Raw genomic sequence first — 27,266 nt, forward strand, 5'->3', positions numbered from 1 at the left:
TTCTTCTGATGATCTCCTCGAGGTATCCTTTCTTGAGTATGTAACTAATCTCTCTTCTTAGGGCTTTAAATTTTTTTGTAATTTGACCAAAGCCCTCGTGATATGCACACCATTTGGACTTTTCTTTACAGCTGCTTGATTTTTCCCCCTTTCTTGGCCATCTCACTTTGTTGCCAAGATCCTGCATGGCAAATATTAGACCTGAAACATCCAAAAAAAACAATATTCAGTGATCTTAGGAAATTCTTCTTTCTCCTCTTCATCTTCAAGGTCATTAATCATATGACGATCGGGTCTGGAATAAGGATTAGATTTATAGGATCTCTAGGCCAAGGATTCGGCCTTCCTATTGGTATTACTATATGAGCTTGGTGGGTGTTCCTATTTTGGATCTCCTTGTCTTGTTCGAGCCTTATGAAGCTTAGGGATCTGCTCCTTACTTCGTCCGTTCTTTTGCATGGAGTTATTACAAGGTCTTCGTAGAAATGAGATTTTTTATTTAGTCCCATTTTGAAGGCTTCCATAACAAAGTCCCTGAGGGATTCCTTAGGATATTGGACCACCAGATGGAGATCACTAGTGATCTTCTTTAGTGTTCTACTATAAGAAAATTGGTTGTTAAAAATATTAACTAAATGTGCAAATGAAGTAATAAAGTAAAAAAAGGAACATTTAATATCCATTTCAAGGCAGTTCTTGTGAGGGTGGAACCAAAACCCTTGTACATGCAAGCATCCTTAAAGTGTGTGGGAATGGGGACGATCTCCATTCTTTCCGTGTATTATGCCACATGTTCTTCGAGATTTGTGGTCCCGTCATAGGGCTTCATACTTGGAGTTTGGAAGTGCTTTGGGACCTCGGTGTCAGCGATTGAAGGAGCGAATCTTGAGATCATGTGGTTTATTGGGGAGGCTTCTGGTATAGGTTGGACTACTCCAGGTATGCTTGAGATCATTTTTCTTAGCTTTCGAAGTTATTTGGCCATAATCGGGCTCATTCCTGCGCCAACAACCATATAGTTAGTGGTAAAGGTATTATTATTGACGAAGTTACCAGGATCATGTTTATTGGGAGTAACGAAGGTTTCTTCGGGATGCTGGATCGTATGGGCTTGCTTTGTTGGAGCCATGTCCTAGGCGGGGACAGAGGCGGGTATTAAGAATCCTATCTCGCGGCGGTTCGCTGAGGATCATGTGTTGTCAAAACTCAGGATCTTGGGTTGCAAGATCGAGGGTGCTGCTTCTTAAGGCTTATGGATCTTTACCCTCCTTCTCTTCACTTGATTAGGTATTGCTCTGTTATCCTCCTGATGTTGAGTGACTTGTCGTTACGGTCTCTTCGTCATAGCGAGGATTTCGTTATTAGAAATCAGTACAGGAGGATCCTGAAATCCTTGGGTAGCGAGCAAAGAGGTGTTTTTCTTCGATGTCTTAGAGGTCTTCTTGGGAACTCCACCTGGGGGTGGAGGAAGATTTTTACATGAAATGGGAGGATTTGAGGAAGAGGATAAGCTCGGTTGGGTAGACATGATTCTCTAATGATTACGAACATCATTGCACCAGGATAGGCGCCAAATTGGTTTGGTCAAAAGTTGATTAATTGTAATTCAACCAAATCGTACGAGAGGTTGTGGTGTTAGTGTAATGTAAGTATCAAATGGTAATCAAAGTGACACAAGTGAGTTACAAGGAAAGCCCTTGATCCTTTGTAGGATATCCGACATAAAACCTTTGGAGGTGATAATAATCATCTGCCTTGATGTGTTTAATTGATTTTAAATTAAGAGTAATACGAGTACAAGCGTAATGCTATGACTAATTTTCTGTGTTGTGTGCTAGATACATGTATTATTTATAGTCTAGAGTAAGTAACAAGAAGTCGGATAAATCCGGGATCCTCCGAAATCAACATATGAATGTTATTTGACTTGGTATTCCAGGTCTTTTGTCTGGTTGATATGACTATCCGTTAAGAATGAGTCTTGTGTTGACTAGCTCTACACATGTGAGAAAAATAAAGAAAATATAGTTCTTACAAGTGTTAGAAATATTAGCGGTAATACACAAGATCCTAGGATATGTTTAAGGATCTTGAGGCTTTAGAAATATTTGAGGATCCTGAATATGAGTTAAGGATCCTACCCATAACAATATGTTGCATGTGAACTTAAGCGTTAAGATTTTTGCTTCATATGTATTTTAATAACCTATAAACACCAAATCAGAAAAGAAAAAATAAAGATAAACCACTCCATCCTTACCTGTTGTGGTGGCAGTGAAGGATAGAAGCTGGAAGAAGAGTGGAGTCACCGATGGTTTTGAAGGACCGACAGTGGTGAAGGGCAGACGGTGGTAAATGACTATCAAAGGCAACTAGAAAAAAAACCCAAATTCGGAGTAAAAAAGTTGAGCAATCACTAACAAAGAAGAGAACAAGGATCGAGAGTGTACATGCTGCTCGTCGTCGGTGAAATAAAATATAATTAAAAATTAAAAGGTTGTTCCGACAACAAGTTGTCACGATAAATATTTCACGCTGATCGTCACGTGGCATGCTGACGAGAAATCGTCGGGATAGCTTCCAAAAAACTCTGTCGTATCGATTTTTTGCACCATGAAATAAATATAAATGAAAATAACATTTATCGTAACCTATACCAACGACTTGTCGTCAGCATAGGTTTTTCAGAAGATTGCGAAAAAAGTCGTCCCGCTGAATCTTTGGCGACGACATGTCTTTTGCATAACTTTTCAGGCCAAACATTTATGGTCAAAGTTGGCAAAAGATATCGCGATGACTTGTCGTCGATATAGCCCTTCTTTTAACGACGAAAAAAATCATCGGGATAGGTGTCGTCACCGTAATCAATTATTTCTAGTAGTGTTTCTCAGCCATATGTTCTATTATTATTATTGCCACATCAATACTGATATGGGTGCCACATGTGTTTCAAATATAACGGTTACATGTTATATCAGATGTTTTAAGTGAAGGTGACAAAAAAGAGGTATGTATCCGTTTTATGTTCCCGTAAAAAACAAAAATAGTTTAGAGTCTAACAGACCAACACTAAAAACTTTGTAGGACATTTTGTGTCATTTCTCCCTTATAACATATTACCAAATTTAGGAAAATCCACATTTTTTAAGAAAATGGGAAACTTACGATTGTGAAATGCATATATTGTCGAAAATAAATAACAAAACAAATTGAACAAAAGTCCAAGCTCGTTGGCTTTTTTGTATCGGTTTTCGATGGATGCGCATAGGATCGGATGTATTCATTGGCGAACCGGTGTAATCGTTAACCGTTGTTGATTTGTTTGACGAGAACCGAACAGATTCTTGGGACCAAACTGGTTTGGAAAAAAAGGCTTGTGCCAAACCTAACCTTGTAGTGTCTTGTATATATAGATATTTTTATACTATATAATGTTTTCGTATAAACTTTAATTATTTATATGCTTATTATTCTTTTGGTAATTCAATTATTTTATATTTACATTAAACGCATTATAAAGATTCATACACTTTTTATTTATTATACGGTCTTTTTTATTTGATAAAATATCAAATCATGAGTAATATAAATAATAAAGGTTGTGTGTTTAATAATTAAATATTAAAAATTTAAATAAGGTGTGTGTATTTGATAAGAGAATGTATTAATTTTTCTTTTGAAATCCCTTGTGGAGCTCGAACGCAGGGTATTCGTTCAAGCTTTTGTTTAATTTGTTTGCCGTTTAAAAAAAAAGATTGTTTATATAACTATTTTAGCAAATACTATTTTGATGGTGAACAAATTCATCGATTAATTTCATCGAAAATTTCTGTAAATATGCACCGACACATTGGACAAGTTTATCAAGTGCCTCAAAGGCCATGATGTATTTGACAAATTATGGATGAACATATCATGCTTTAAATGCTGAGAATGCTATTACGGAGTTGTGTCCACCAATGCCAAACGAACTTGAAATTGCTGCATGCATAAGCATAACAAAAGCGATTAAATAAGTTAACTTTATTAAACATGACATCTGAACCATGGACAAAGAGAAACCAACTCACCAACATTGATTTCATGCTGTTGCTTTTCATTTGCAACTGTGTCGAATTCAACTGCAGGTTCTGGGTTCTACAGTTGCGATGAGGACGTTAAGATCGAACTCAAATGATAAAACGCAAACAAATATGAATGTAAGTAGCACATACAAATTGATTAATAGTGGGATGCAACCATCCTGTTTTAATAGCTTTGATTGTCGCAATTGCTTCCAGACCTCCAGCTGCTCCCATACAGTGCCCAATCATACTCTGCAGAAAAACACAAAATAAGATACGCAACATAAAACTAAGGAGACAAAGTTGACGATGGACGTTCTCACCTTAGTAGCGTTCATTTTGATCCCTTCCTTGCTTTTAAACACCTTTTTGAGAGCATTAACCTCTGCCAGATCTCCTACCACCGTTGAAGTTGCATGTGCATTGATGTAATTTACCTACAAACAAGATTTAGCTCCACAAAGATAATGTATGAAGCTCTTTTAATTTTCAACATTCTTAACATAAAACTGAAGTACCTCCTCTGCAGATACACCAGCATCCACAAGGCAGCTTCGGATGCAAGATGAAACACAGAGCCCATCAAATCTCGGATTAGTTATATTATAAGCGTCACAATTAACCGCACCTCCTAAGTATTCAGCAAGTATTGGAGCATCCCTTTTCATTGCATGCTCTAAACTCTCCATTACCAAAACACCAGCACCTTCGCTCAAAACGAACCCATCTCTGTCTTTGTCCCACGGTCTACAAGCAGTCTGGGGATCATCGTTTCTTTGAGACAACGCTCGACAAGCAACAAAACCCCCCAATTCCACAGGAATAATGGGAGCATCGACCCCACCAGCAATCATCAAATCAGCCTTCCCTTCACGGATATGATTAGCAGCAGCACAGAAGCAAAAGTTGGATGTCGCACAAGCTGCTGAGATGGAGTAGTTCGGTCCCATAAAGCCAAGATCTTTAGCAAGTAACGCAGGACCCATGTTTGATATGCAATAAGGTATGAAAAAAGGTGTAATCTTCTTATAACCTCTCTCCATCAGAGAGTCGACGTTATCAGAAAAGATCGTAACACCTCCCAATGCTGATCCTACAACCACACCAGCCCGATCCTTCTCGACCTGCACACCATCAAAGTTTACTGTAACAAAATGTATCAAATGTTTAGAAACATGAAAAATGGAAGAAATTACAAACTTTGGAGAGTTCTTGGTTTCCAAGACCAGCATCTTCAAGAGCTTTTTTCCCCGCAACAATACAATACCTTTGACAATCATCAAGTCGATTGTCACTTTTGGCGTCTATATAACCTTTTGAGTTGAATCCACGAATTTGGCCACCAAACCTTGTTGGGAATGATGAAGCATCAAATTTGTCTATTAAACTGATTCCACTTTCACCCGCTAGGAGGCTATCGTAGAACATGCCGACGTCACTCCCAAAGACGGAGACGAGACCCATACCCGTTACAACAATCCGTTTTTTAGCATCTTTCTCCTGTTTCGGTGCGATGGCTGAAGGGTGGGAGGCTAGTAACTGGCGACGTGTGGCACGGATTGGTGCTTGTGATTTCATAATTATCGGTGAAGAGCTTTTGAAGATTGTTGGCGCCGAAGGAACTGGTAACAGCAGAATAGCTTGAGCTTCCATTATTGGGTGTCAGTCTAACCTTATTTTCTTTTACACATCGATCTATACTTCCCTGCTCGACACACCAGTCTAATCTTTGATGATCTTATAGACGATTATTTTCAATGATACTCATATTTTCATTGTTTTTTTTTTTCAATACATTTTTATTCCCAAGGCCTTTTTTTATATTATTTTTCAGTTTCAAACTTTACTTTTTTTCATTTTATGTTAAAACGTGGCTAGCATTTAGTATGTAAAACACAATTTAATAATGTTGGTATGTTTTACAATATCTTTTTAATTTTGATATTAATTACGAGGCAATTAAATAATATGTATTTGCTTTCTAGATCCAAATTTTAATTCAGCTATATGTTAAGTTAGTGCATTCCTTTTACTATTTTTTTTTGAGTCTCTAAAATATGTAAAAAAAATTCGGTGGGGGTGTGGAATAATCATTTTCTCATTATTTGTGAGCTAGTAAAAGATAAGTAAACGGCTTTCATCAAAGATCATAACATCTTGGATGGACCCCTTTGATGAACTCATCTCTTGGATTCGAAAAAGAAAAGCTAAAACATTCATGTTCAAGGTTGACTTCGAAAAAGCATTTGATTTCCTTAACTGGGGATATCTCAACTCAATCATGACACAAATGAATTTCGAGCAAAAATGGATTAATTGGATCATGGGGTGTCTCTCCTCAGCTCGAGCCTCAGTAATAATTAACGGTGCGGCATCCAAGGAATTTCCACTAAAGAGCGGAGTGCGGCAGGGAGACCCTCTATCCCCTTTTTGTTCATTTTAGTTGCGGAAGGTCATAGCATTGCCATTGAAGAGGCCAAAGAGAAAAGTATATTCCAGGGTATCCAACTGCCAAACAATGGTTCCCAGCCTATTACATCTTCAATATGCAGACGATGCCATATTCCTTGGTTCTTGGTTAATGCCAAACGCCCAAAAATTTTCAGAATTCTACGTTGTTTTGAATTGGCCTCAGGACTGAAAGTTAATATGGCTAAAAGCAAGATTTTCGGGTTGGGAGTTAGTAATGTTTTGATTGAATGGCTTTCGAGAAGTGTCTACTATTCAATCGACAATTTTCCATTCATATATTTGGGATGCCACTAGGTGCGAGCATTGCTAGAACGGTACACTGGAACCAACTTATAGAGAAATTCCAATAAAAAATGTCCAAATGGAAGGCTTCTACTTTGTCATTTGGGGGTAGATTGACATTGTTTAAACTAGTCCTAGGAAGTTTAGGTTAGTTTCACTATATAAGGCCCCAATGAAGATAATAAAGACCCTTGAAAAATTGAGATGTCGGTTCTTTTGGGGTGGTTCAACTGATAAAAGAAACATGTCATGGATCGCATGGGATAAAGTTTTGTCTAAGAAAGAGGATGGGGAACTCGATATTGGCAGTTTAAAGGCACACAACCTAGCACTCCTAAGTAAATGGTGGTGGAGATTCAAGTCTAGATAACAAGAGCTTTGGAAGGATGTTATCAAGACAATATACGGGATGGATTGGGGGGGGGGGGGGGTTCAATGCCCCGTCTAGAGCCAAAAGAAAAGGGGCTTGATGGGGAAATATAGTCAATTTGGGTAACACCCTCGCTAAAGATAACATAAATCTTTGTAGTTTATTCTCTGTCTCATAGGCTGGTCAAGACTACTCCCTGAGCTGGAGGTTGGAGTCTTCGGGGGTATACACAGTAGCCTCATTAAGGAGACACATCGATGAAAAAATATTACCAAAAATCGCAGCGGGTGTATAGGAATGAAATAACCTAGTTCCTAGAAAAGTGAACATCTTGGCTTGGCGAATTTGTTACAGGAAGCTACCAACAAGAATGAACTTGTTATGCAAAACCGTTGACAAATCAGAATCTCACCTCCTAACAGAACGCACAGTTAAACTAGAAGTTTGGGAAGAAATTAAGAAGTGGTGGTACCTATTTCTCTCTTCCTTTGGCTCCTTATTAGACATGATTCAATGCAAGAAGCTAATCACAAACAATAATCTTGGCCAAATACAAGAAGCAATGATGTTGGTATTTATATGGGTAGTATGGAAATTCTGAAATGAAAGGATATATTCCAACCAAAACAAATCGCATAGTAACCTGGGAAATGAAATTCAAGTTATGGGTCACATGTGGATTAATGCCAGATTTAAGGCCAAAAAAATCAGGTGGTTGGAGTGGTGTTGTAATCCTGTAACTAAATGTAATATTTGAGCCAGTGTATTGATGAGCGAAGGGGTTTTAAGGATGATGTGGGTAAACCTTCGTGTCATTGGTGTCGATCCTAATTATAGTAGAGTACGTTTGGTGTGAGTATCTTTGATTGGGTAGACATATTGTAGGTGACACTATAATTAGGCTCTCCTTCGTGTTCTCTTTCGCATTGCTTTTTTTTTTTTTTTGGGGGGGGGGGGGGGGGTAAGTATAATCTTGGTGTGTTTTTCCTTTTTCATCATATATTTATATGTAGGATACATATGTTCCTTGGTGTTCCTCTTTTTACAGGTTTTATAATGTTTGGTGCAGCTATCTGGCTTCAAGGTTTCATGCTCTCAAAAGGATATCTAAGTAGCTGCACTATTGGGTTTCTGATGAGCATATGAATTTTCTCTTGATCGGCCGGGAAATCGTAACACAAGGTGTACTCGATACATGACAAGATAACGTGCTTGACAAGTAGACGATTTATTTGTAATTCATACTACTTGTTGTTGGTACTGTTGCAACCTCACGAGGAGAGGGGAGTCATCTTCTACATATATCTTACATTACCACTCACAAACGAGTTGGATTTCATTGCTATTATCGTGTCTTTGAAACTTAAGTCATTGTAAAGTAGGTCCTGACGTTTTATTGTTTGCTCTATTTGTTGTTTGTTGTTTCTTTTTTTCCTAGTTGCTTTAACTATCCATGGCTCCATGTCGGACCTTTGCTTTTTTGTAATTTGTCCAACTTCACACCGGCTTGTTTTTATTAATTCCATGCCGGTTAAAAAAAACTTTAATTTGTGATCACTTCTCTTTACAGCGGAGTACTCAAAACATTAAATATTTAATTGTTTTTTTTGTTATGTGCCGATCAAGAAGTCACAGAAAAAAAATATCATACGAAACTACACAATAAGGAAAAAAAATCTTATACGGGACGTGGGATATAAAACCCAACTTAAAATACGTAGTTTTTCTTCTACTAAGATTTAAATTTTTTGAATTTGATAAACATTGATAATATTTATTTAAAACATTAATTACATATCTTTGAGAAACAACACAAGCTTATATCATTTTTAAAACGTTATATTAAAACAATGCGTAATTCTTTTTTTACCCGTTCAATAATCTAACTCAAATAATTTGTTAAATAATATCAAGCTCAACCGACTTAATGAGTAACCGAATGTGTTTAGAATTAAAAAAAAATAAGTTTAAAAATGTAATTATCAAATAATAAATATTAATAAAGTTTAAAATTATAAATATTAATACAATTAGTTTTTTTTTTTTTTGAACCGACAATTTTATTAAAATACCCCTAGCAAAAAGCTAGGGGATAGAAGTACAATAGAAAACATCAAGCAAAGCAGAGAGCATAGTCTATGTACAATTTAAGGGTGCACGACACCACTTATCCCAATCAACTGTATCACCCCTAGGACTCCTATACATTCTCCAAGTAAATACTGATGATTTGATATAATCTAAAATTTTCGTCGGGTTCGATGATTCTCCTTTAAAAATCCGATCATTCCTTGCCTTCCACAAACTCCAAAGGGTTCCGTATATAATACATGTAAGCGACTCTTTCTTTTTTGGGCAATGTCCCCAGTTCCTGGCAAAGTCAAGCACCTCATTCACACCTGAAAAGAATTGAGGGAGAACGTTACACCACTTTAGTACCATGGTTATAATATTCCTCGCCAAACTGCATGAAGTGAGAATGTGATCCACTAATTCTTCTACGTGTTCACATATCCCACAAATTGTGGAGGGTACTTGGATGTTCCTTTTCCTTAACGCCTCGGTAGATGGAATCCTCCCCTGCTTTGCTCGCCAAATAAAATTCACCACCTTTTTTGGAGCCGAGTTCAACCACCAGAAATCCCCAACGCAAATCAGATGAGAGGCTCTGTCAAGTCTATTGCTAAGCCTTGCCATGCTAAAAACTCCATCCACCACAAAGTCAGATCTCAACGATAATCCCCCATCATTAGTATTCATTATTTCCTTCACATCAATATTTAACTTCCAGAAGCCATTTTTTGCTTTATCTATGCATGACCACACCCCACCCCGATTATGTTTTGCGAAGCAGAACCAGGGACGGTTTGCAGGGTTATGAAACCCCATTACAATTCGGGCCCAAAGGGAGTCAGGACGTGTTTTGAACTTCCACCACCATTTAGCCAGTAGGCCAAGTTTAGGTTCCTAAGAGATCTGAAACCTGCCCCTCCAACCTCCTTTGGAGCTTTTAGTTTCTCCCATGCCACCCAATGTACAGTTGCTTTATCTGCATCACCTCTCCAAATAAACTGCCTTTGGATCTTTTCCAACTCTTTTATTATTCCGATGGGGGCTGGGAACAGTGATAGATAAAAGGTTGGAAGGTTCCCAAGTACAACTTTTGCCAAAGTCATCCTGCCACTAAGGCTTAAAGTCTTTGCCTTCCACATGGAGAGTTTGGAGCGGAACTTATCTACAATCGGCTTCCAAGCTTTTTTCTGTTCATATTCTCCCCGACAGGCACCCCGAGATAAGTGAAAGGTAGAGAGGATGGCACACACCCCAGTGGCCCAGCCCAGTCACAAACCTCCTCAAAGTCGACACCAATTCCAAATACCCGTGATTTGTTGAAGTTCACTTTTAATCCCGACACAACATAGAAACATCTGAGGATTCTAGAAAGATTGTAGACATTTTTTTCGACGAATCCCCAATAAATAAGGCATCATCTGCATAAAATAAATGAGAAAGAGATATGTTGGTATTAGGAATATGGAACCCATCGAATATCCCTTTTTCATTTGCCGCTTTCATCATGACATTTAGACCTTCCATCGCTATTATAAAAAGGAACGGTGATAGCGGATCGCCTTGTCTCACTCCTTTTGTCAAAGGAAATTCCGCCGTTGGGCTGCCATTGACCAGTACCGACGCCCTAGCTGACCTGAGGCATCCGTTTATCCATCTTCTCCATTTTAACCCGAAGTTCATTTGAGCCATAACCGAATCAAGGTACTCCCAATTTACCGAGTCAAAAGCCTTGTTAAAATCTGCATTGAATAACAATATTTTCCAATCACTTTTTAATGCCCAAGAACACACCTCGTTAATTATTAAAGGACCTTCAAGGATGTTCCTCCCTTCCACAAAAGCCAATTGCACCTCGTCTATGCATACTCCAATATGTGTTTTCACCCGGAACGCCAATGTTTTAGCAACTATCTTGTATAACGCACCAATGAGACTAATTGGTCTGTAATCGCTTAAGGAGAGTGGGTCCTTAATCTTAGCTGCAAGAGAAATGAAGGACGAATTGCATCCCATAGAAAATTCTCCCCGCTGTTCAAATGATCTAACAAAGCTCATAATATCATCCTTTAGCAAACTCCAGTAAGACTTGAAAATTTTAAATGAGAATCCATCCGGCCCCGGGGCCTTTTCAGAACCACAACACCAAATTACGTTCCTAATTTCCTCAACTGAGAAAGGTAGCTCAAGAGCAGAGCTCGCCTCTGTGGAGAGCGTTTTAAATCTGTTGCTTCTGATTTTTGGTCGATTCATCCATTTTTCTTCAAATTTCTTAGAGAAAAACTGGAGGATCTCACCTTTTATAGCATCAGGACTCGTCACCCACTGACCATTAATAGTCAAACCATGAATTTTGTTCCTCCTATTATGATTATCAACATAACCATGGAAGAAAGAAGTGTTTTCATCTCCATCGGTCACCCATTTTATCTTTGCCTTTTGTTTCATATCCATTGCAGCCATCCTTTCAATTTCTGCAATCCTTTTTACACAGTTGGTTCTTTTCCCCAATTCATGAGGCCATAAATCTCTGGATTCCGCCAAAGTATCAAGTTGTGCAATGGAATTCCTGCACTCTTCTAGTTCTTTGTTTTCTAAAGCAAAGGCAGTTTCTCGCCACTTCTTAATTTCCTTCTTTAATTTTGCCAAAGTATCAAGTTGTGCAAACGTAATTTTGCTGCCAAGAAAGCATCACCATTTCCATAACCTCTGAATTTCCTCCATGCCTTAGAAACCACATCTTGAAATCCAGCCTTTAACATCCATGAGTTGAAGAATCTAAATGGCCTATGGCCGAAGTCCTCACAAGAAGTTTTCAACATGATCGGGCAGTGGTCCGAGAATTCTATGGCAAGGGCAGTTACCGAAGAACCCGGGAAACACTCCATGAAGTTATCACAAACCAGAAATCTGTCCAATTTGCTCAACTTACCACCGTCTTCTGGTCTAAAATAAGTGAACTTATATCCACCCATTCTCAGATCATGTAGAGCACAGGAGAATATGAAATCGTTGAAGTCTTCAGCAGAAATGCGACAAGACCTGGAGTTTACTCGCTCATCCCTTCTACGAACAGCATTAAAATCTCCCGCAAAGATCCATATCGCCACTCTACTAGATTTAATCTGACCCAACTTCTCCCATGTTCTCCTCTTTTCCGACGGAGCTTGAGGTGCATATACGTTTACTATGGCTATCTCAGTGTTTATACCCACCCACCGACCAAATGTAATAAAAAAATACCTTGATTTAATCGAATCAGATACTATGAATACCTCATCATCCCAGATTGTAATAAGCCCTCCAGATCTCCCTGTTGCTTCAATTAATTCGAAACCAAAATTATTTTTTGCCCAACAATTTCTAATATTTAATTGGAGTGAAGATAACAACCCCAGTTGTGATTCCTGAAGACAGGCTACATAGACCCTATATTCCGAGCATAACCTCCTCACCCATCGTTGCTTATGATTCTCGTCAATCCCCCTCACATTCATAGAAAGCATATTCATTGAGGAATATTGATCTCACCCTCCATACACATTGCCTCCTCTAAAACCTTGTTCCCAATTTCAATGTCTACATCGACCATCTTTCCGATTTCCACAGTAAGGGCAGTCTCATTTAGAACCTCGCAACCTTGGGGGTTTATAGCCTGGTCCGTAGAGTGGGTGGTGCGGATCGGATCTGTGTCGGCTTCAACACAATGTATTGATTGGTCAGAAGTGGAAGACCCGTTGGGATTGTTGTTCAAGTCTAATCGAGGAAAGAAAAAACGCCGCATCTTCTTTCTAATAGACCCATCCACCAGGAATTCAACATCTGGATCCCATTCGCTCGATTTATCAATAATAGGCCCAAACGATTTTGGGAGTTTTCTTCCATCATTTTTTACTGGCCCAGACTTAAATGGGCCAAAACTCCCAGATTTTACTAAATTCGAATATATGCCAAAATTATTTATATCATTTACCTCAGGAATATTGACTGCCATTGAGTTACCTACATTGGGTTCAGTGTTCCAATCCACCCGTTGGCAATTAATGATAGGCGACAATTGAGTTTCCCCAACTTCTGAGGCACGATCCAGTTGACTGTCATCAGATTCCGGCGGCCTGGGTCTCGGCGCAGCCCCGCTATCCGCTCCCATCCATTCCGGGGCAGCCTCCTTTCCGTCTCCGGTATTACAATCATACCTGAATTCACCATCTTCCAAATCATCACTGGGAAATCCCCGATCAATGGGTACATTTGCAGGTGAAGCAACAGTTTCCGAAATTCCTTCCTCCTCTTTCCCAGAGTCCAGATCAACCATCTCATCTGAGTTCACCATGTCTGAAGCTCCATTTTTTCCATCACCTTCATCATTGATTCCAGGCCCAGTTGGAAAAAGAGACTAGTCAAAATCAATTTCTACAATTCCCACCCTTAGTAACTTCTTATTTGAATCCACCATCACTTCTTCATTGATTTTCGTCTTTCTCTCCGTTAGAACACAAATAGTACCACAAAACACATCTTGTAGTTTCATTGAAATCATCTTGGGACTTATGAGCTTACCTACCGACCCTGCAATACAAGCAAAATTTCCTTCACTCCACATGTGCAAAGGGAGACCAACAATCTTCAGCCATGCCAATCTTGCAGGCGAGTACATGTAGGAGTTCCCCGGTTTTAATTCGCTGAACCATTTTCTGCAGTATTTTCCATTCAAAAGGAATTCCTTGACATCGAGATCATTTTTGAAGCGAATCCCAATCTCGAGTCCACCCAGGTATTTCATTCCATAAGCATGCGAACCCCCCAACCTTATCTCCAATTGTAAATTCGTCAGATGTTCATAGCTGTGAGCAACTCCGATTAAAGTGAGCTGGCTGTGAATCCATTCTGCCCAAAACGATCCGCTCTCCAGGATGACAGGTTTTTTGTCTAGCTTCGGGGGAGGAGGGGGGATAGGTCGGCCATCGTACCCAACAATTACTTCAGCAAAGGATCTGCCATCCCGAAGCGAGCCTATCTCCTTACGAACCGATTTTCCCGTGTTTCCTTCGCCTGTTCGAGTCGTCCCCCTGGGTTCCACCTTTCTCCTTTTGAATTTTGCCACATTTATCTCAAGCACAGAGCCCATACATTTTAATCCTTGCAGGGAAGCCTCCAGTTGTGTCACCCCAATGACCTCTTTGCATCTGACAAAAGCAAAGTTTTTCTTCTTTGAATCCTTCTTTGTTGCTATGTACACATCCACAATACACCCAAACTTTGAGAAAATCTTTTTGAGAGTCTCCTTGCTAGTCCCATTTGGAAGATTGGTTACAAACATAGTTGTGATACTCCGTAAGCTATTGCCGCCGGTGGCCTTCCGTTGATACGAACGGTTCATCTCCTCTATTATTTGATGATGCAGATTAAATCATTTTACTTATGTAAATAAATAATCAACAAAATAATAAAGTAAATGATTAGGTTATAATAAAATAAGGGGACTGTTATACATAACTCAATTTTATACACATACCCTCTTAATTATTGATTTATTAGTGACACATTTATCTATTAATTATTTCTTGCAGCTTTTTTATTGTTTTAACCGATGAATAAAAATTGTTACTATCAACACATTAAAGAATGTGTTTTGTACATTATTTCCAAGAGGCAAAAAGTTGGCCAATAAATCTAGGTAATCCTATTTCCAAGTGTTATTATTTTATTACTTCCTCCGTTCCAATATTATTGTCCACAGACAAAAAATACACAGATTAAGAAAAACATTAATTATCATTAACTTTATTTAATAATATGACAATTTTGTCCTTACTTTGCATTTAATGTTTTATTAAATGTTTAGCTGGTTAAATAATAATGAGAGGACACTTTGGTAAAAATGTTATTTATTTTTAGAGATGGACTATTATTTTGGGTCAAACCAAAAATGAAAGATGGACTATAATTTTGAGATGGGAGGAATATATTATTTAACTCTTTGTAACATTGAACGAATTCCCTACCCATTGAGAAATGTGTTTTCTAAAATCAAGTCATAAAATTCCCATAATAAACACTTCAAAAAATCATATTATAATTTTGCTAAAATATAAACAATTTTACAGTATATTTTACGAACAAATAGTAATTTTATGTCGTTCAAAAAAAATCTAATATGTTTTAGTCATTTTAATGGTTTAATTAATGTATTTTTGTTTCGTTAATAAAAATAATATGGATTTGACAGTTTTTATCTATACCATCAATTTTAGTCTATTATAAAAAGGTTAAAATACTAACAATAATTTTTTTTTGATCAACTTCAGTAGTTTTAATATAAAATTTGATATTAACATTTGACATTAGATATAAATAAATTTTAAAATAATTATCTAATATAAACACTTTAATATGTTATAAAAGGTTAAATTAGTAAAACTAATTCTTTTTGTAAAGCTTAGTGGCTTCGGAACAAATTCAAACACTTTAATCTGTTATAACTTATTTATTGAATAAACAAAATAAATAATATTTTAATAAATAGATTTATATATATAAATTATTCATATATTAAAAAACTATTAATTATAAATATGTTAGATTGCGCGGAGCGGGCAACAGGACGAAACGTTAATCCGACGTGGATCTTTGAAAACGGCAGTATAACGTGCGTAACACCGCCCCCGCTAGCCGTTATTGGCCGTTACAGATATGGGCGTTTTTGTGGTAACGAGAAGAAACGGGTGGAATTGGACTCGATTTTTTCAACGGTCACAAAATGGACCGTTCAATAACGGTCAGAATGGTAAAAGGAAACTATTTTGTTTTCAATTTTCACTCAACATATATATATATATATATATATATATATATATATATATATATATATATATATATATATATATATATATATATATATATATATATTATTTTGTTTCTTATATCTATTATGTGCCAAAATGTATAGATGTGGACGATTGGATGAAATATAATCAATGGTCATGATCTGAGAGTTTATGATATTACAATGGGATAACGTGTACCATATAATCACACAAATTTCAGCATAAGAGTATTTGGACAATTAACTATATTTAAAAAAGAAAAATTTCGGATTTTTAGGGATAATTAATTCTACTAATTTTAAAAATCTGGATTTTTTATATTAATTCAATTTTAATTCTAATGTAATTTGTAAACATAATCGATTTTATTCCGTCAGAATGTTTTTTTGTTAGAATGATGTTTTTTCAGAATTTTATTCAATTAGAATATTATTGAATCATAACATAATTTTTGAATCCCCGGTTGAAGAGTAACAACATTCTAATATATTCTTATACATTCAAACTTAAATTCAAATTCTTACATATTCTAAAGGACTAAGTCTTATATATATATATATATATATATATATATATATATATATATATATATATATATATATATATATATATATATATATATATATTCTAAAAGAATGTCAACAAAAATGAATAAAATTCTTAAAAAATAGCAACGTTCTTAAATTGTGAGTGTGATCAAGCTTTTATTCAATCTTCAAGTTATTCCTATCATGTCTTCAACCTGTTATTCCAGCCATTCCTATCACAAATACAAAAAAAAAAAAAAGAACAATGGTTAAAAGCATGTTACTTGCAATTCGTCTCACTTTATATATTATGGAAGAATACGTATAATATGATAGAATCCATATAATACATTATGGCAGAATACATAAAATACATTCTAACAGAATACATAGAATACATTCAACTAGTTATAGCTTTAATCGCCACAATACTTGTTTTTTTTAAACTTCATTCAAAGTCTTTCTCTGGTATGATCAATATTTGATTCGTTCTTTGATTCGTTCTAGAAGGCATTCTAAAAGAATAACATGTGTTTTCTCATGCTATTATTTATGTTTTGTTCTTTGGTTATGTCCATCAAAGACCTATTGAACACATACAAGCATGCATATAAACATCAGATCTTGTCATGTGAAATAGAAGTAGCAGAATACATTCTGCTAGAATACACCTAGCATGTAATAAGATAAAGTACAACCAAACACACTAAACACACTAACACACTAATCAAATTCACATAAAGTCAAGCATATAAAAAATCAACCATGAGATAATGCACATGTTTTATGTAATATTTATATTATCATAGAATGAAAGTTGTGAATTGCACCAAAACGATAAGTAAAAATTGAAGAAAAATACAAACCAGTGAGTAAGTGCAGAAAAAATAACAAGTTTTAGACATGATAAGTCATAAAAAATTCAATGCTTAGGTTGAAACGGAACTTAAGCATTGGAATCCAAGATCTCATTCTAACAAAATTGGAATTTGAGATTCCATTCTTGCATAATTACCCTCATCATATTAGATACCAAGGCGATTTTTCTACTGCTACTAATTGAAGATTATTCCTTTGGTGCTTGATATTCATAAGGAAGATAGAAAGAAGGATAACCAAGCTAACTGAACTTGAGCCTTTCTGGTTTTCTTCTTTATATTGACTTCCTCTGCATCCTTAAGAACCAAATTTATGTATTCATCAAAACCCTATACCAAACAACCAAGCATACGAAATTATAATTATCATTAAGTTATAAAATTACAAGAAGTTAAAAGATTGTAAAATTCATGCTCAGAATAATTAGACTTACAATTATACGACCTTCGATCCTCAAATCCTTCTGTTCAAATAGCCATATCTAGATACGCACTTTCTGTTTCATACACAACATAAAACTCTGAAAATAAGCCAATTCCTCAAAACAAACCATTGAATGAAATTCAAAATGTGAGTAGATCTTACACTTTGAAGGAATCTGAATATCAGGTTCTGGAATTCAGAGGAAAAAGTTAAAAGATTCTATTAGTCGTAACTTCAAATAAAAGTGAAAATGTCGGAAATCAATTAGGGTCTCCAGTTAACTAAGTTGGTTTTGGAGATGGAAAGAATATGCATGATAGGCTGGGTCATGATCCTTTGAACTTTAGTCGTCATGGCTGCTTGTTGAATACGATATCGACGCTGTAATAACATAGGAATGGTAGTGGGTGGTGTAGCACTGGCGGTAAACAGGGTCACCGAGTTTCTTTGGACGACTATTGAATGAGCATGTGGCCGAAGGTGTTGGTGATGTACAGCTAAGGAAAAATCGGTGGTGTAGGGTTACTGAGATGAAAAAGACGTGTAAAAGGATTTTAAGACAGATTTCCCTAGTTTTAGGAGATATTAAATGTTTTAAACTGCCTACTATAATTAAATAGTGTTAGATTACTATCATACCCTTTTACTATTTATTACTATTTATTTGATTATTTATTTTTTCCTAAATTCTTATTGGTGCATTCATTCACACAATAGTTGCTAGAAACATTTGAACCTAGCTCTCTCTCTCTCTCTCTCTCACACACACACACACACACACTCTCTCTCTCTCTATATATATATATAATATATATATATATATATATATATATATATATATATATATATATACACACACACACATGCACACATACATTTTCACTTCAATTATCAATCACCTTTTCTAATTTAAACTTTTACATACCCTTATTTCATTCTTTTAACACAAAAAATCATATGGATGAAAACTCCAACACTCTTCCTCCAAACACAAATACACCTCCCGTGTCTCGGTTTTGCACAATACGAATTGTACGCGAACATCCTCAACACTCAAGGCAACTTTTTCAATCCGGCCTCACCCCCACCACAATTCCTTACAACACTTCCACAAAACCTTTTCAACCTATTTGCTACAATGCAACAAAATACCTCAAAACCACCAACCACCCAGGAAACAGTACCCGGGACGTAAGCGGGGGGGGGGGGGGGGGGGACAGGCCAGAAAGGGAGAGCACGAATGAAAGGGAAAGCGATTGTGGTTGGGCAATCGAAAGATGAACCTCCAACATGGAGGACCGCGGTGGAGGAATATGCGTTGGCAGTGGCTTGGTGCAGGACATAAAAGAATCCAACGTAAAGAAACAATATGAGAAAAGTTGCTTTTTGGGAAGCCGTGATCGGGAAATTTCATACCATTTTTTAATAAGGATAAAAACATTGCAATCATGACATGTTGAGTAGCAAATGGACTCGAGTAAGCAAGAAATGCACCAAGTTCAATTCCGTCTATAACAAACTTTCCTTGCACAAGCAAAGTGGTGCGACCGATTTTGACATTTATAGAGTGGCGAGGGACCAATATCATGTCGAGACCGGTCATGTTTTTTAGCACAGAAAGATTTAGGAGATTGTAAAGGAAGACCCAAAGTGGAATAAAACTAACACATTTACGGAACAACAATCAAGGAGGTCGCGCGACTCGGGTTTGGTCGATGTTTCGGACGCACACACATACATCGACCTCAATGCGGACATGGATGAGATACCGGACGACTTGAACGACCTTGAAGATATCTCCTCGCCTTGACGAATGATAGAAAATGACAAAGTGAGGCATACTCAATGACATGCGGAGGAAGCTGAAAGTAGACATTGAGAGCAAACCGAAATGAAGCAAAAATTTGACGATCACAATGAAACTTCTTGTGGATGCTAAGGTAATCAATTTAATTTCTGGAGGATCTAACATTTGTGGCTCCTCTTATTCTGAAGCAAAAAGACTGCCAAAGTATCAGGCCACGGAAAAATACATTGATCACAAACGAGAAGGACATAACCTTTCACAAAACAAATAGAATTGACGTCCAGGATCCTCATCACGATGTCCTGGTGATCACTATTTACATTGTCAATCATTATTTAGAAGGATCCTTGTTAACGGAGGATTGTCAGCCAACATTGTACTCTTGTATGCTCCAAAAAGGATGAACTTCCCCGAAGGCGAAATAGTCAAAAGATCTTTAGTGCTGATTTGATTTAGTGGAGAAATAAAACATACCATCGATAGAATAAAGATACCTATCTACATAAAGAGGGTAAACTCTATGCAACGCTTTTGTGTAATTGATACATTGTCCTCCTTTAACGTTATACTAGGTAGACCATGGATCCATTATATGATGGTTGTCCTATCGACATACCATCAATGTGTCAAAATGCCCATTCAATGGGGGAAAGTAAAGATCAAAGGTGATAAAAAAGAATCGAAGGAATGGTACAAATTTCGATGAAATCTCCAGCAATACCACAACATTGATAACAACTAAAGCAGCGGGCACGAGGTGTGTTGGAGAAAAAAGAACATGATGCTAAGGAACTGCCCCTGAACCTCGAGGATCCAGAAGCGAAAATCCTAATAGGATCCTCACTTACAGAGCGAATTGAACAGGAACTAATAAAGTTCCTGAAAGATTGTAACATCCATAAATTTTACACCAAATTTATACTTTTTCAATCATAATAAAAATCAAATAGCATTGTTTACAAAAATGTTTTCAATTCAATACCCTTCAGAGTGTGCCAAAATCATAACATAAGGATGAGGAGCGGTACGGTCACGCCTTCGCCTCGCCATGATCTCCTGAAGTACCTGAAACAATAAATTAAAAACTATAAGCCCGATGGCTTAGTGAGCTACCCCCAAAATACCAATACCACACTGACAATGCCATATCAACATGCATACTAGCCATCGGCCTGACTGGACCGCCTTACTGGGCCTACAATCTATCTGAACCTATCCCGAGCCTTCGGCATGACTGGTCCGCCTCGTGGGCCTGCAGTCTCCCCGAACCGCTAATAGGGTATGTTGGCCTTCAGCACAAAGCAGGACCGCCTCAACCCAACCAACAAGCAAATAACCATGTGCGCATAACTATCATATACTGGCATACACAAAATCAAACATATCTATCTCACTGATCATCAATCACATAATTCTCTCGTAACTAGAGTACCGACCTAGCAGGTCACAAACATACCAATCCTTACGGATCATAAGAGCATAAGATACTGTCTACCCCGATTCCGATTTAACAGATCATAACCACATGTAGCATACCATAACAATAACAACAAAAGGTTCGGCCTTAGTGCCGTAGACCCTATCGATATAGTGAGGATAACTCACCTTGAAAATGTCGACTCGGAAGATAAACTCCAACTCTCGGATCACTTGACACAGGCTCCACTACCTATGATCATAGTGATGGGTTTTGAGCATTCTAACACTTCCTAAGTGTACATGCAACCCTAATAAACCTTGGATCTATGTTTGTCTAAGATACATGCAAATAATTGTTTTTCCAAGGTTCATATCCTAACTAGCATGGCATGGGGAACTTGAATCAAATAAAGCTAGTAGAAATACTTACCTTGTAGTTGTGGTTGATTCCTTGGAGTTTTAGAGCCTAGCACCAATAGTGTGGATGCCTCAAATGGAAATCACAAATCACCACAAACTTGGAACTTTGAGAGAATAGTCACTACTATCTTGAAATTGGCCCTCTTGCTTTACTCACCTCAACTAGCATGATTCCAAGAACCAAAGCCTCCTTTATATAGTGTGGTGGATTAGGGTTACATCCATGTAAACCCTAATACCCATGTCTCTTCATTTCCATGAGATCCATGGGTTAAAGCTCCATGGAGTATCCATGGACTTTCCATGCAAGCCTAGCCCATTCCAAATAAGCATTAGCCCACACTATATAAATGTAGAAGCCCATATTTAATTAGTAATACTTTTGATCTCTAAATTAATCCTAGATTAATTATAGACCAATACTAATTAAATAATATGATCTTATATTAATATATTAGAACTTATAATTTATTAATAAATCATAACTTGTACTATTCTCAAAAACTTATCCATAAATTGTTCGGGTGAAGTGCAACCCAAATGGACCATGCCGGGTCGGGTCAAGTACATACCAAATATAATTATGGACTTAGACACTATAACCAACAGTCTCCCAGTTGGATAAGTCTAATAACTATAGTTGCAAGTATGACTTCAGGAACCGATCAGCAATCGTAGCTCTTTAAACTCTGTTGAACTAGAACGCACCATTTTAGATAAGTGATCATATAATCCTCTGTTCTAGATATCAGCCAGAAAAATACATGGAACATGGTCTTACTTATTGTCCAACATTTGTTTCCCGATTTCCGATTTGTTTGACATAGAACTTAACTGAACACATCAATTTAGTTATGACCGGGCCCGATACATAGGTCAAAACAAAATCATCGAGGGGCCCAGATATCGCTTCTAATCCTAGAAGGAATAGATAAACTTCGACTCATATGTTTGTTCTACCACTCATTGAATTATACACAAAAGCACGTTTTATAACATCGAGTTACGAATGCGTTTACGTACAATCAATGCATAACTAACTCGTAAGTAAGAAATCATATCTCTAGGTTTAAAGACTTATATGATATTACCGTCTCACGATCACTCGAGATAAATTCCATGAAGTGATTCCAGTGAGCGTGGGTTGAGTCCAATGCTCAGAACTTATGAGCACTCATGATTGTTGTAGCCATGTACAACACCTTCGACCTCTGCAACCAATCATGACAGTCTTGATTCATACCTACTTCCGACGTATGACCGACTGTGGAGATTCGAATAATATGATATACCAAACATAATTATTTTGGAAGTCAAAACATGCAAAAGAAATATAGTAAACGATCGACAAGAGATAGCGACACTTTACTCATAAATAAAACACCTTTTATTCATCATCTAATGTCAATTACACTTTACAAATTTCATAATTTATCTAACTACTAAAACTTATATCATCCTTCAGCCCTATGCTCCGAGCATGCTGGAGATGCTTAACCCTACTCAGTCCCTTCGTGAGGGGATCTGCTGGGTTCTCATCCGATGATACCCTCTTTGCCACGAGGATTCCTTCTTCTATGCGATGTCTGATAAAATGATATTTTTTGTCAATGTGCCTGGATCTCCCGTGATCCCTTGGTTCCTTGGCTAAGGCAACCACACTATTGCTGTCACAGAAAATCTCCATTGGCTCCTTTATAGCTGGTACAACTCCAAGGTCTCCGATGAAGTTCTTTAGCCATATAGCCTCCTTTGCTTCCTCGCTTGCTGCTATATACTCTGATTCACAAGTGGAATCAGCGACTGTCTCTTGCTTGGAACTTTTCCACGTAATTGCCCCTCCGTTTAGGGTAAAGACCCAGCCCGACTGAGAGCGGAAATTATCCCTGTCAGTCTAGAAGCTAGCATCACTGTACTCTACAACTCTCAAGCTATCACTCCCACCAAGGGTAAGGACCCAGTCCTTAGTCCTTCGCAGTTACTTGAGGATATTCTTTACCGCAGTCCAGTGTGCCTTGCCAGGGCTCCCCTGATACCTGCTAACCATGCTCAAAGCAAAAGCTACATCAGGTCGAGTACACGTCATAGCATACATGATCAATCCTACAGCTGAAGCATAAGGTAGTTAGCTCATTTATGCTATCTTAGCCTCAGTACTAGGGCTTTGTGTCTTACTCAATCTAGCGTTACTCTGAATGGGTAACTCACCTTTCTTGGAGTTATGCATGTTGAATCTTTTCAACACTCTGTCCACATAGGTGCTTTGACTACGTCCAATTAGTCTTTTACTCCTGTTTCTCAAAATCCTTATCCCTAGGATATAGGCAGCTTCGCTAGGGTCCTTCATAGCGAAACACTTCCCAAGCCAGGACTTTACTTCCTGCAGGGTTGGGATGTCATTTCCTATGAGTAGTATGTCATCCACATACAGTACCAAAAAGCTGACTATGCTCCCACTAGCCTTGATATAGACACACGATTCATCTTCACTCCTTGAAAAGCCAAATTCCTTGACTTTCACATCAAAGCAAAGATTCCATCTGCGAGGTGCCTGTTTCAATCCATAAATGGATTTCTCAAGTTTACACACTCTATTGGGGTACTCTGTACTGACAAAACCCTCAGGCTGAACCATGTAAACATCTTCAGCCAACTTTCCATTAAGGAAAGCGGTTTTGACATCCATTTGCCATATTTCATAGTCATGAAATGCAGCAATGGCTAACAGAACCCTAATAGACTTTATCTTGGCCACTGGTGAAAAGGTCTCATCATAATCAACTCCCGGAGTTTGAGAATAACCCTTTGCAAATAGTCGTGCCTTATAAGTGTGTACATTACCATCCATGTCAGTCTTCTTCTTGAAGATCCATTTGCACCCTACAGTCTTGCGACCTGGTACATTCTCAGCCAAGTTCCAAACTTGATTGTCATACATGGATTGTATCGCTATCCATAGCCTCTTTCCATTTCGCAGACTCGGGGCCTGCCATGGCTTCTGCGTAATTGTTAGGTTCATCCAGACCTACTAGTGTCTCATCACTAATAAGTGTCTCACCTTCCGCAGTAATATGGAAACCATAGTAATGCTTAGGTGCATTCCTAACTCTCGTGGAACGTCTCAGAGGTACAAACTCGTCAATTGGCTCAACAGGAGTTTCCTCCTCAAGTTGAGGGCTAGGGTTTGAAGTTCCTTCACCACTTGACTCTTGAACTTCTTCAAGGTCAATTTTCCCCCCACAGTCTCCTTGGCTTATAAACACACACACACACACTCTCTCTCTCTCAAGACTCCTCTTTTTGCTACAAAGACCACATTATCACTAGGTCTGTAGAAGAGGTAACCAAAGGATCTTCGTGGTAGCCGATGAAAATACACCTCTCGCTTCGGGGTTCTAGCTTATCATGAGTCTCGCGCCTCACAAAAGCCTCGCAACCCCAAATCTTGATGTGGTCTAGTTTGGGTACTTTACCAGTCCACATCTCGTGAGGAGTTTTGGCAACTTTCTTTGTAGGGACTAGATTAAGGATATGGGCGGCAGTCTCTAAGGCATACACCCAAAATGAGATTGGTAGTGAAACTTGACTCATCATGGAATGAACCATATCCAACAAGGTTCGATTATGCCTCTCAGCTACACCATTCAACTGTGGTGTCCTGGGAGGTGTCAATTGTGAGACAATTCCACATTCCCTAAGATAGTCGAGGAACTCTTAACTAAGATACTCACCACCTCGATCGGATCGAAGCATCTTATGTTCCTTCCCAATTGATTCTCAACTTCCTGTTTAAATTCCTTAAACCTTTCGAAAGTCTCTGACTTATGCTTGATTAAGTAGACATATCTATATCTACTGTAATCATTAGTAAAAGTCAAATAATAACGATTAGCATCCCTTGTGGCATGTTTGAATGGTCCACACACATCCGTGTGTACAAGGTCCAACAAACCTTCACCCCTCTCACAAGAACCTGTGAAGGGTGACTTTGTCATTTTTCCAAGTAAGCATGATTCGCAACTATCATCAGACTTTAGGTTAAATGAATCCAAGACTCCATGCTCTTGGAGTTGGCCTATGCGTTTCTTGCTTATATGTCCAAGACGACAATGGCATAATGATGCTTTATCCAAGTTATTATTATTAACAGAATCAATACACAATACATTATTTCCTAAGTTATCAACCACAGATACTGTTTCATACACGCCATCACAAGGTAATGCTTTAAAATAAAGCACATTATTACAGAAAGCATTAATCGAACCAACTTCATTATCAAATGAAAAGGTGAAACCTTGTTTATACAATGCATGAAAGGAAATAATATTTCTTGCCATTTCTGGTGAATAATAACACTTATTCAAATCTAAACTAAACCCACTACTTAGCGACAAAGTATAAACTCCAATCTTGGTGACAGGTGTAACTTTCCTATTCCCCATGATTAAGTTTATCCTTCCTTGCTCCACATTCTCACTTCTTCTTAGTCCCTGCAAGTCACACCAAATATGAATACCACAACCGGTATCAAGGACCCAAGAGTTAGAATTGGGTGAGTTATTAGAAATGATAGTGTAAGTACCTGCATGGTTTGGTTTAACTTTCCCATCCTTCACATCTTGCTGGTACTTTGGGCAGTTTCGCTTCCAATGTGCCTTTTCATGACAATACAAGCATTCAGCCTCTTTTGGGTCAGAAAAAGGAGTGATGAAACCTCTCTTGGTTCCACTTGAAGAAGAGCCATCAAGGATCCTAACCTTGGTACCCTTCGAAGAACTCTTTCACTTCTTCCCTCGTCCATTCCCGATTGCCAAGACAGGGGTGGAGTTGGTACGAATAGGAGTAGTAACAACCGCCTTACCCTTAAGACCACTTTCCGCAGTCGTTAAGAGTCCTTGAAGTTTGGTGAGTGTGACCTCTTCCTTGTTCATGTGGTATGTCATGCGGAATTGATCATAACATGAAGGTAAGGAGTGCAAAATGATATCTATTGCAAGCTCCTCGGGGAAGTTCACATTAAGCTTCAGCAAACGGTCCACAAATCTTTGCATTTTCTACATGTGGTCCGTGATGGGTTCACCATCCTTCATGCGAGTTGTTAACATGGAGGAGATGATTCCATACCTCTCTTGACGAGCACTTTGATGGTATCTTTCCATCAAGTCTTGGTGCATCTCATAGGGCTAGAAATATTCATAGGAATTTTGGAGATCCGCGGTCATAGTGTCCATCAGGATGCATGCCACCTTGGTGGCATCCCTTTCATGTGCCCTAAACTCAGCGATCTCTTGAGGAGTAGCAACTGTCTGATCAATCTCCTTAAGCTCCTTATCGAGGACATATTCCTTGTCCTCGTAGCGAGTAATCATTCTGATGTTTCTGATCCATTCATTAAAGTTGGATCCATCAACAGTGACTTTCCCACACAAGTTCATAAGAGAACAGGAGCCACTAGGATTAGAGCCAGAAGCAGCATTGTTTGCAGACATCTAGAAAGAAAAGAAAGAAAGGATTAGTTTAGATATAGAGATAGTCCTTAATAAAACACCCAAATGTAGTATTAAGGCTAGGACCCAATCACAATATATTATACTTAGAAGAGGTATGTCGTAATCTAAGTAATAACATATTTGAAAGGTAGGTGAATGACGATTCACCAATTTCCACCAAAGACGAAATATTAAAAATATTTAATTTGGTTTT

General features: G+C 37.8%; 1 protein-coding gene across 1 annotated transcript; it reads right to left on the reverse strand.

Moving 5' to 3' along the window:
* Window positions 1-3,794: 3,794 nt before the first annotated feature.
* LOC111916824 (3-oxoacyl-[acyl-carrier-protein] synthase I, chloroplastic) lies at window positions 3,795-5,861 on the reverse strand. Its single transcript, XM_023912483.2, has 6 exons — window positions 5,265-5,861; window positions 4,583-5,188; window positions 4,388-4,501; window positions 4,215-4,316; window positions 4,071-4,137; window positions 3,795-3,981 (listed from the first exon to the last, which is right to left on the reverse strand). The coding sequence occupies exons 1-6, from the start codon at window positions 5,715-5,717 to the stop codon at window positions 3,914-3,916; spliced, it is 1,410 nt and encodes a 469-aa protein (XP_023768251.1). The 5' UTR covers window positions 5,718-5,861; the 3' UTR covers window positions 3,795-3,913.
* Between the last annotated feature and the right edge of the window lie 21,405 nt (window positions 5,862-27,266).

Source organism: Lactuca sativa, chromosome 1 (assembly GCF_002870075.4).
Source record: "Lactuca sativa cultivar Salinas chromosome 1, Lsat_Salinas_v11, whole genome shotgun sequence".
NCBI classification, from domain to species: domain Eukaryota; kingdom Viridiplantae; phylum Streptophyta; class Magnoliopsida; order Asterales; family Asteraceae; genus Lactuca; species Lactuca sativa.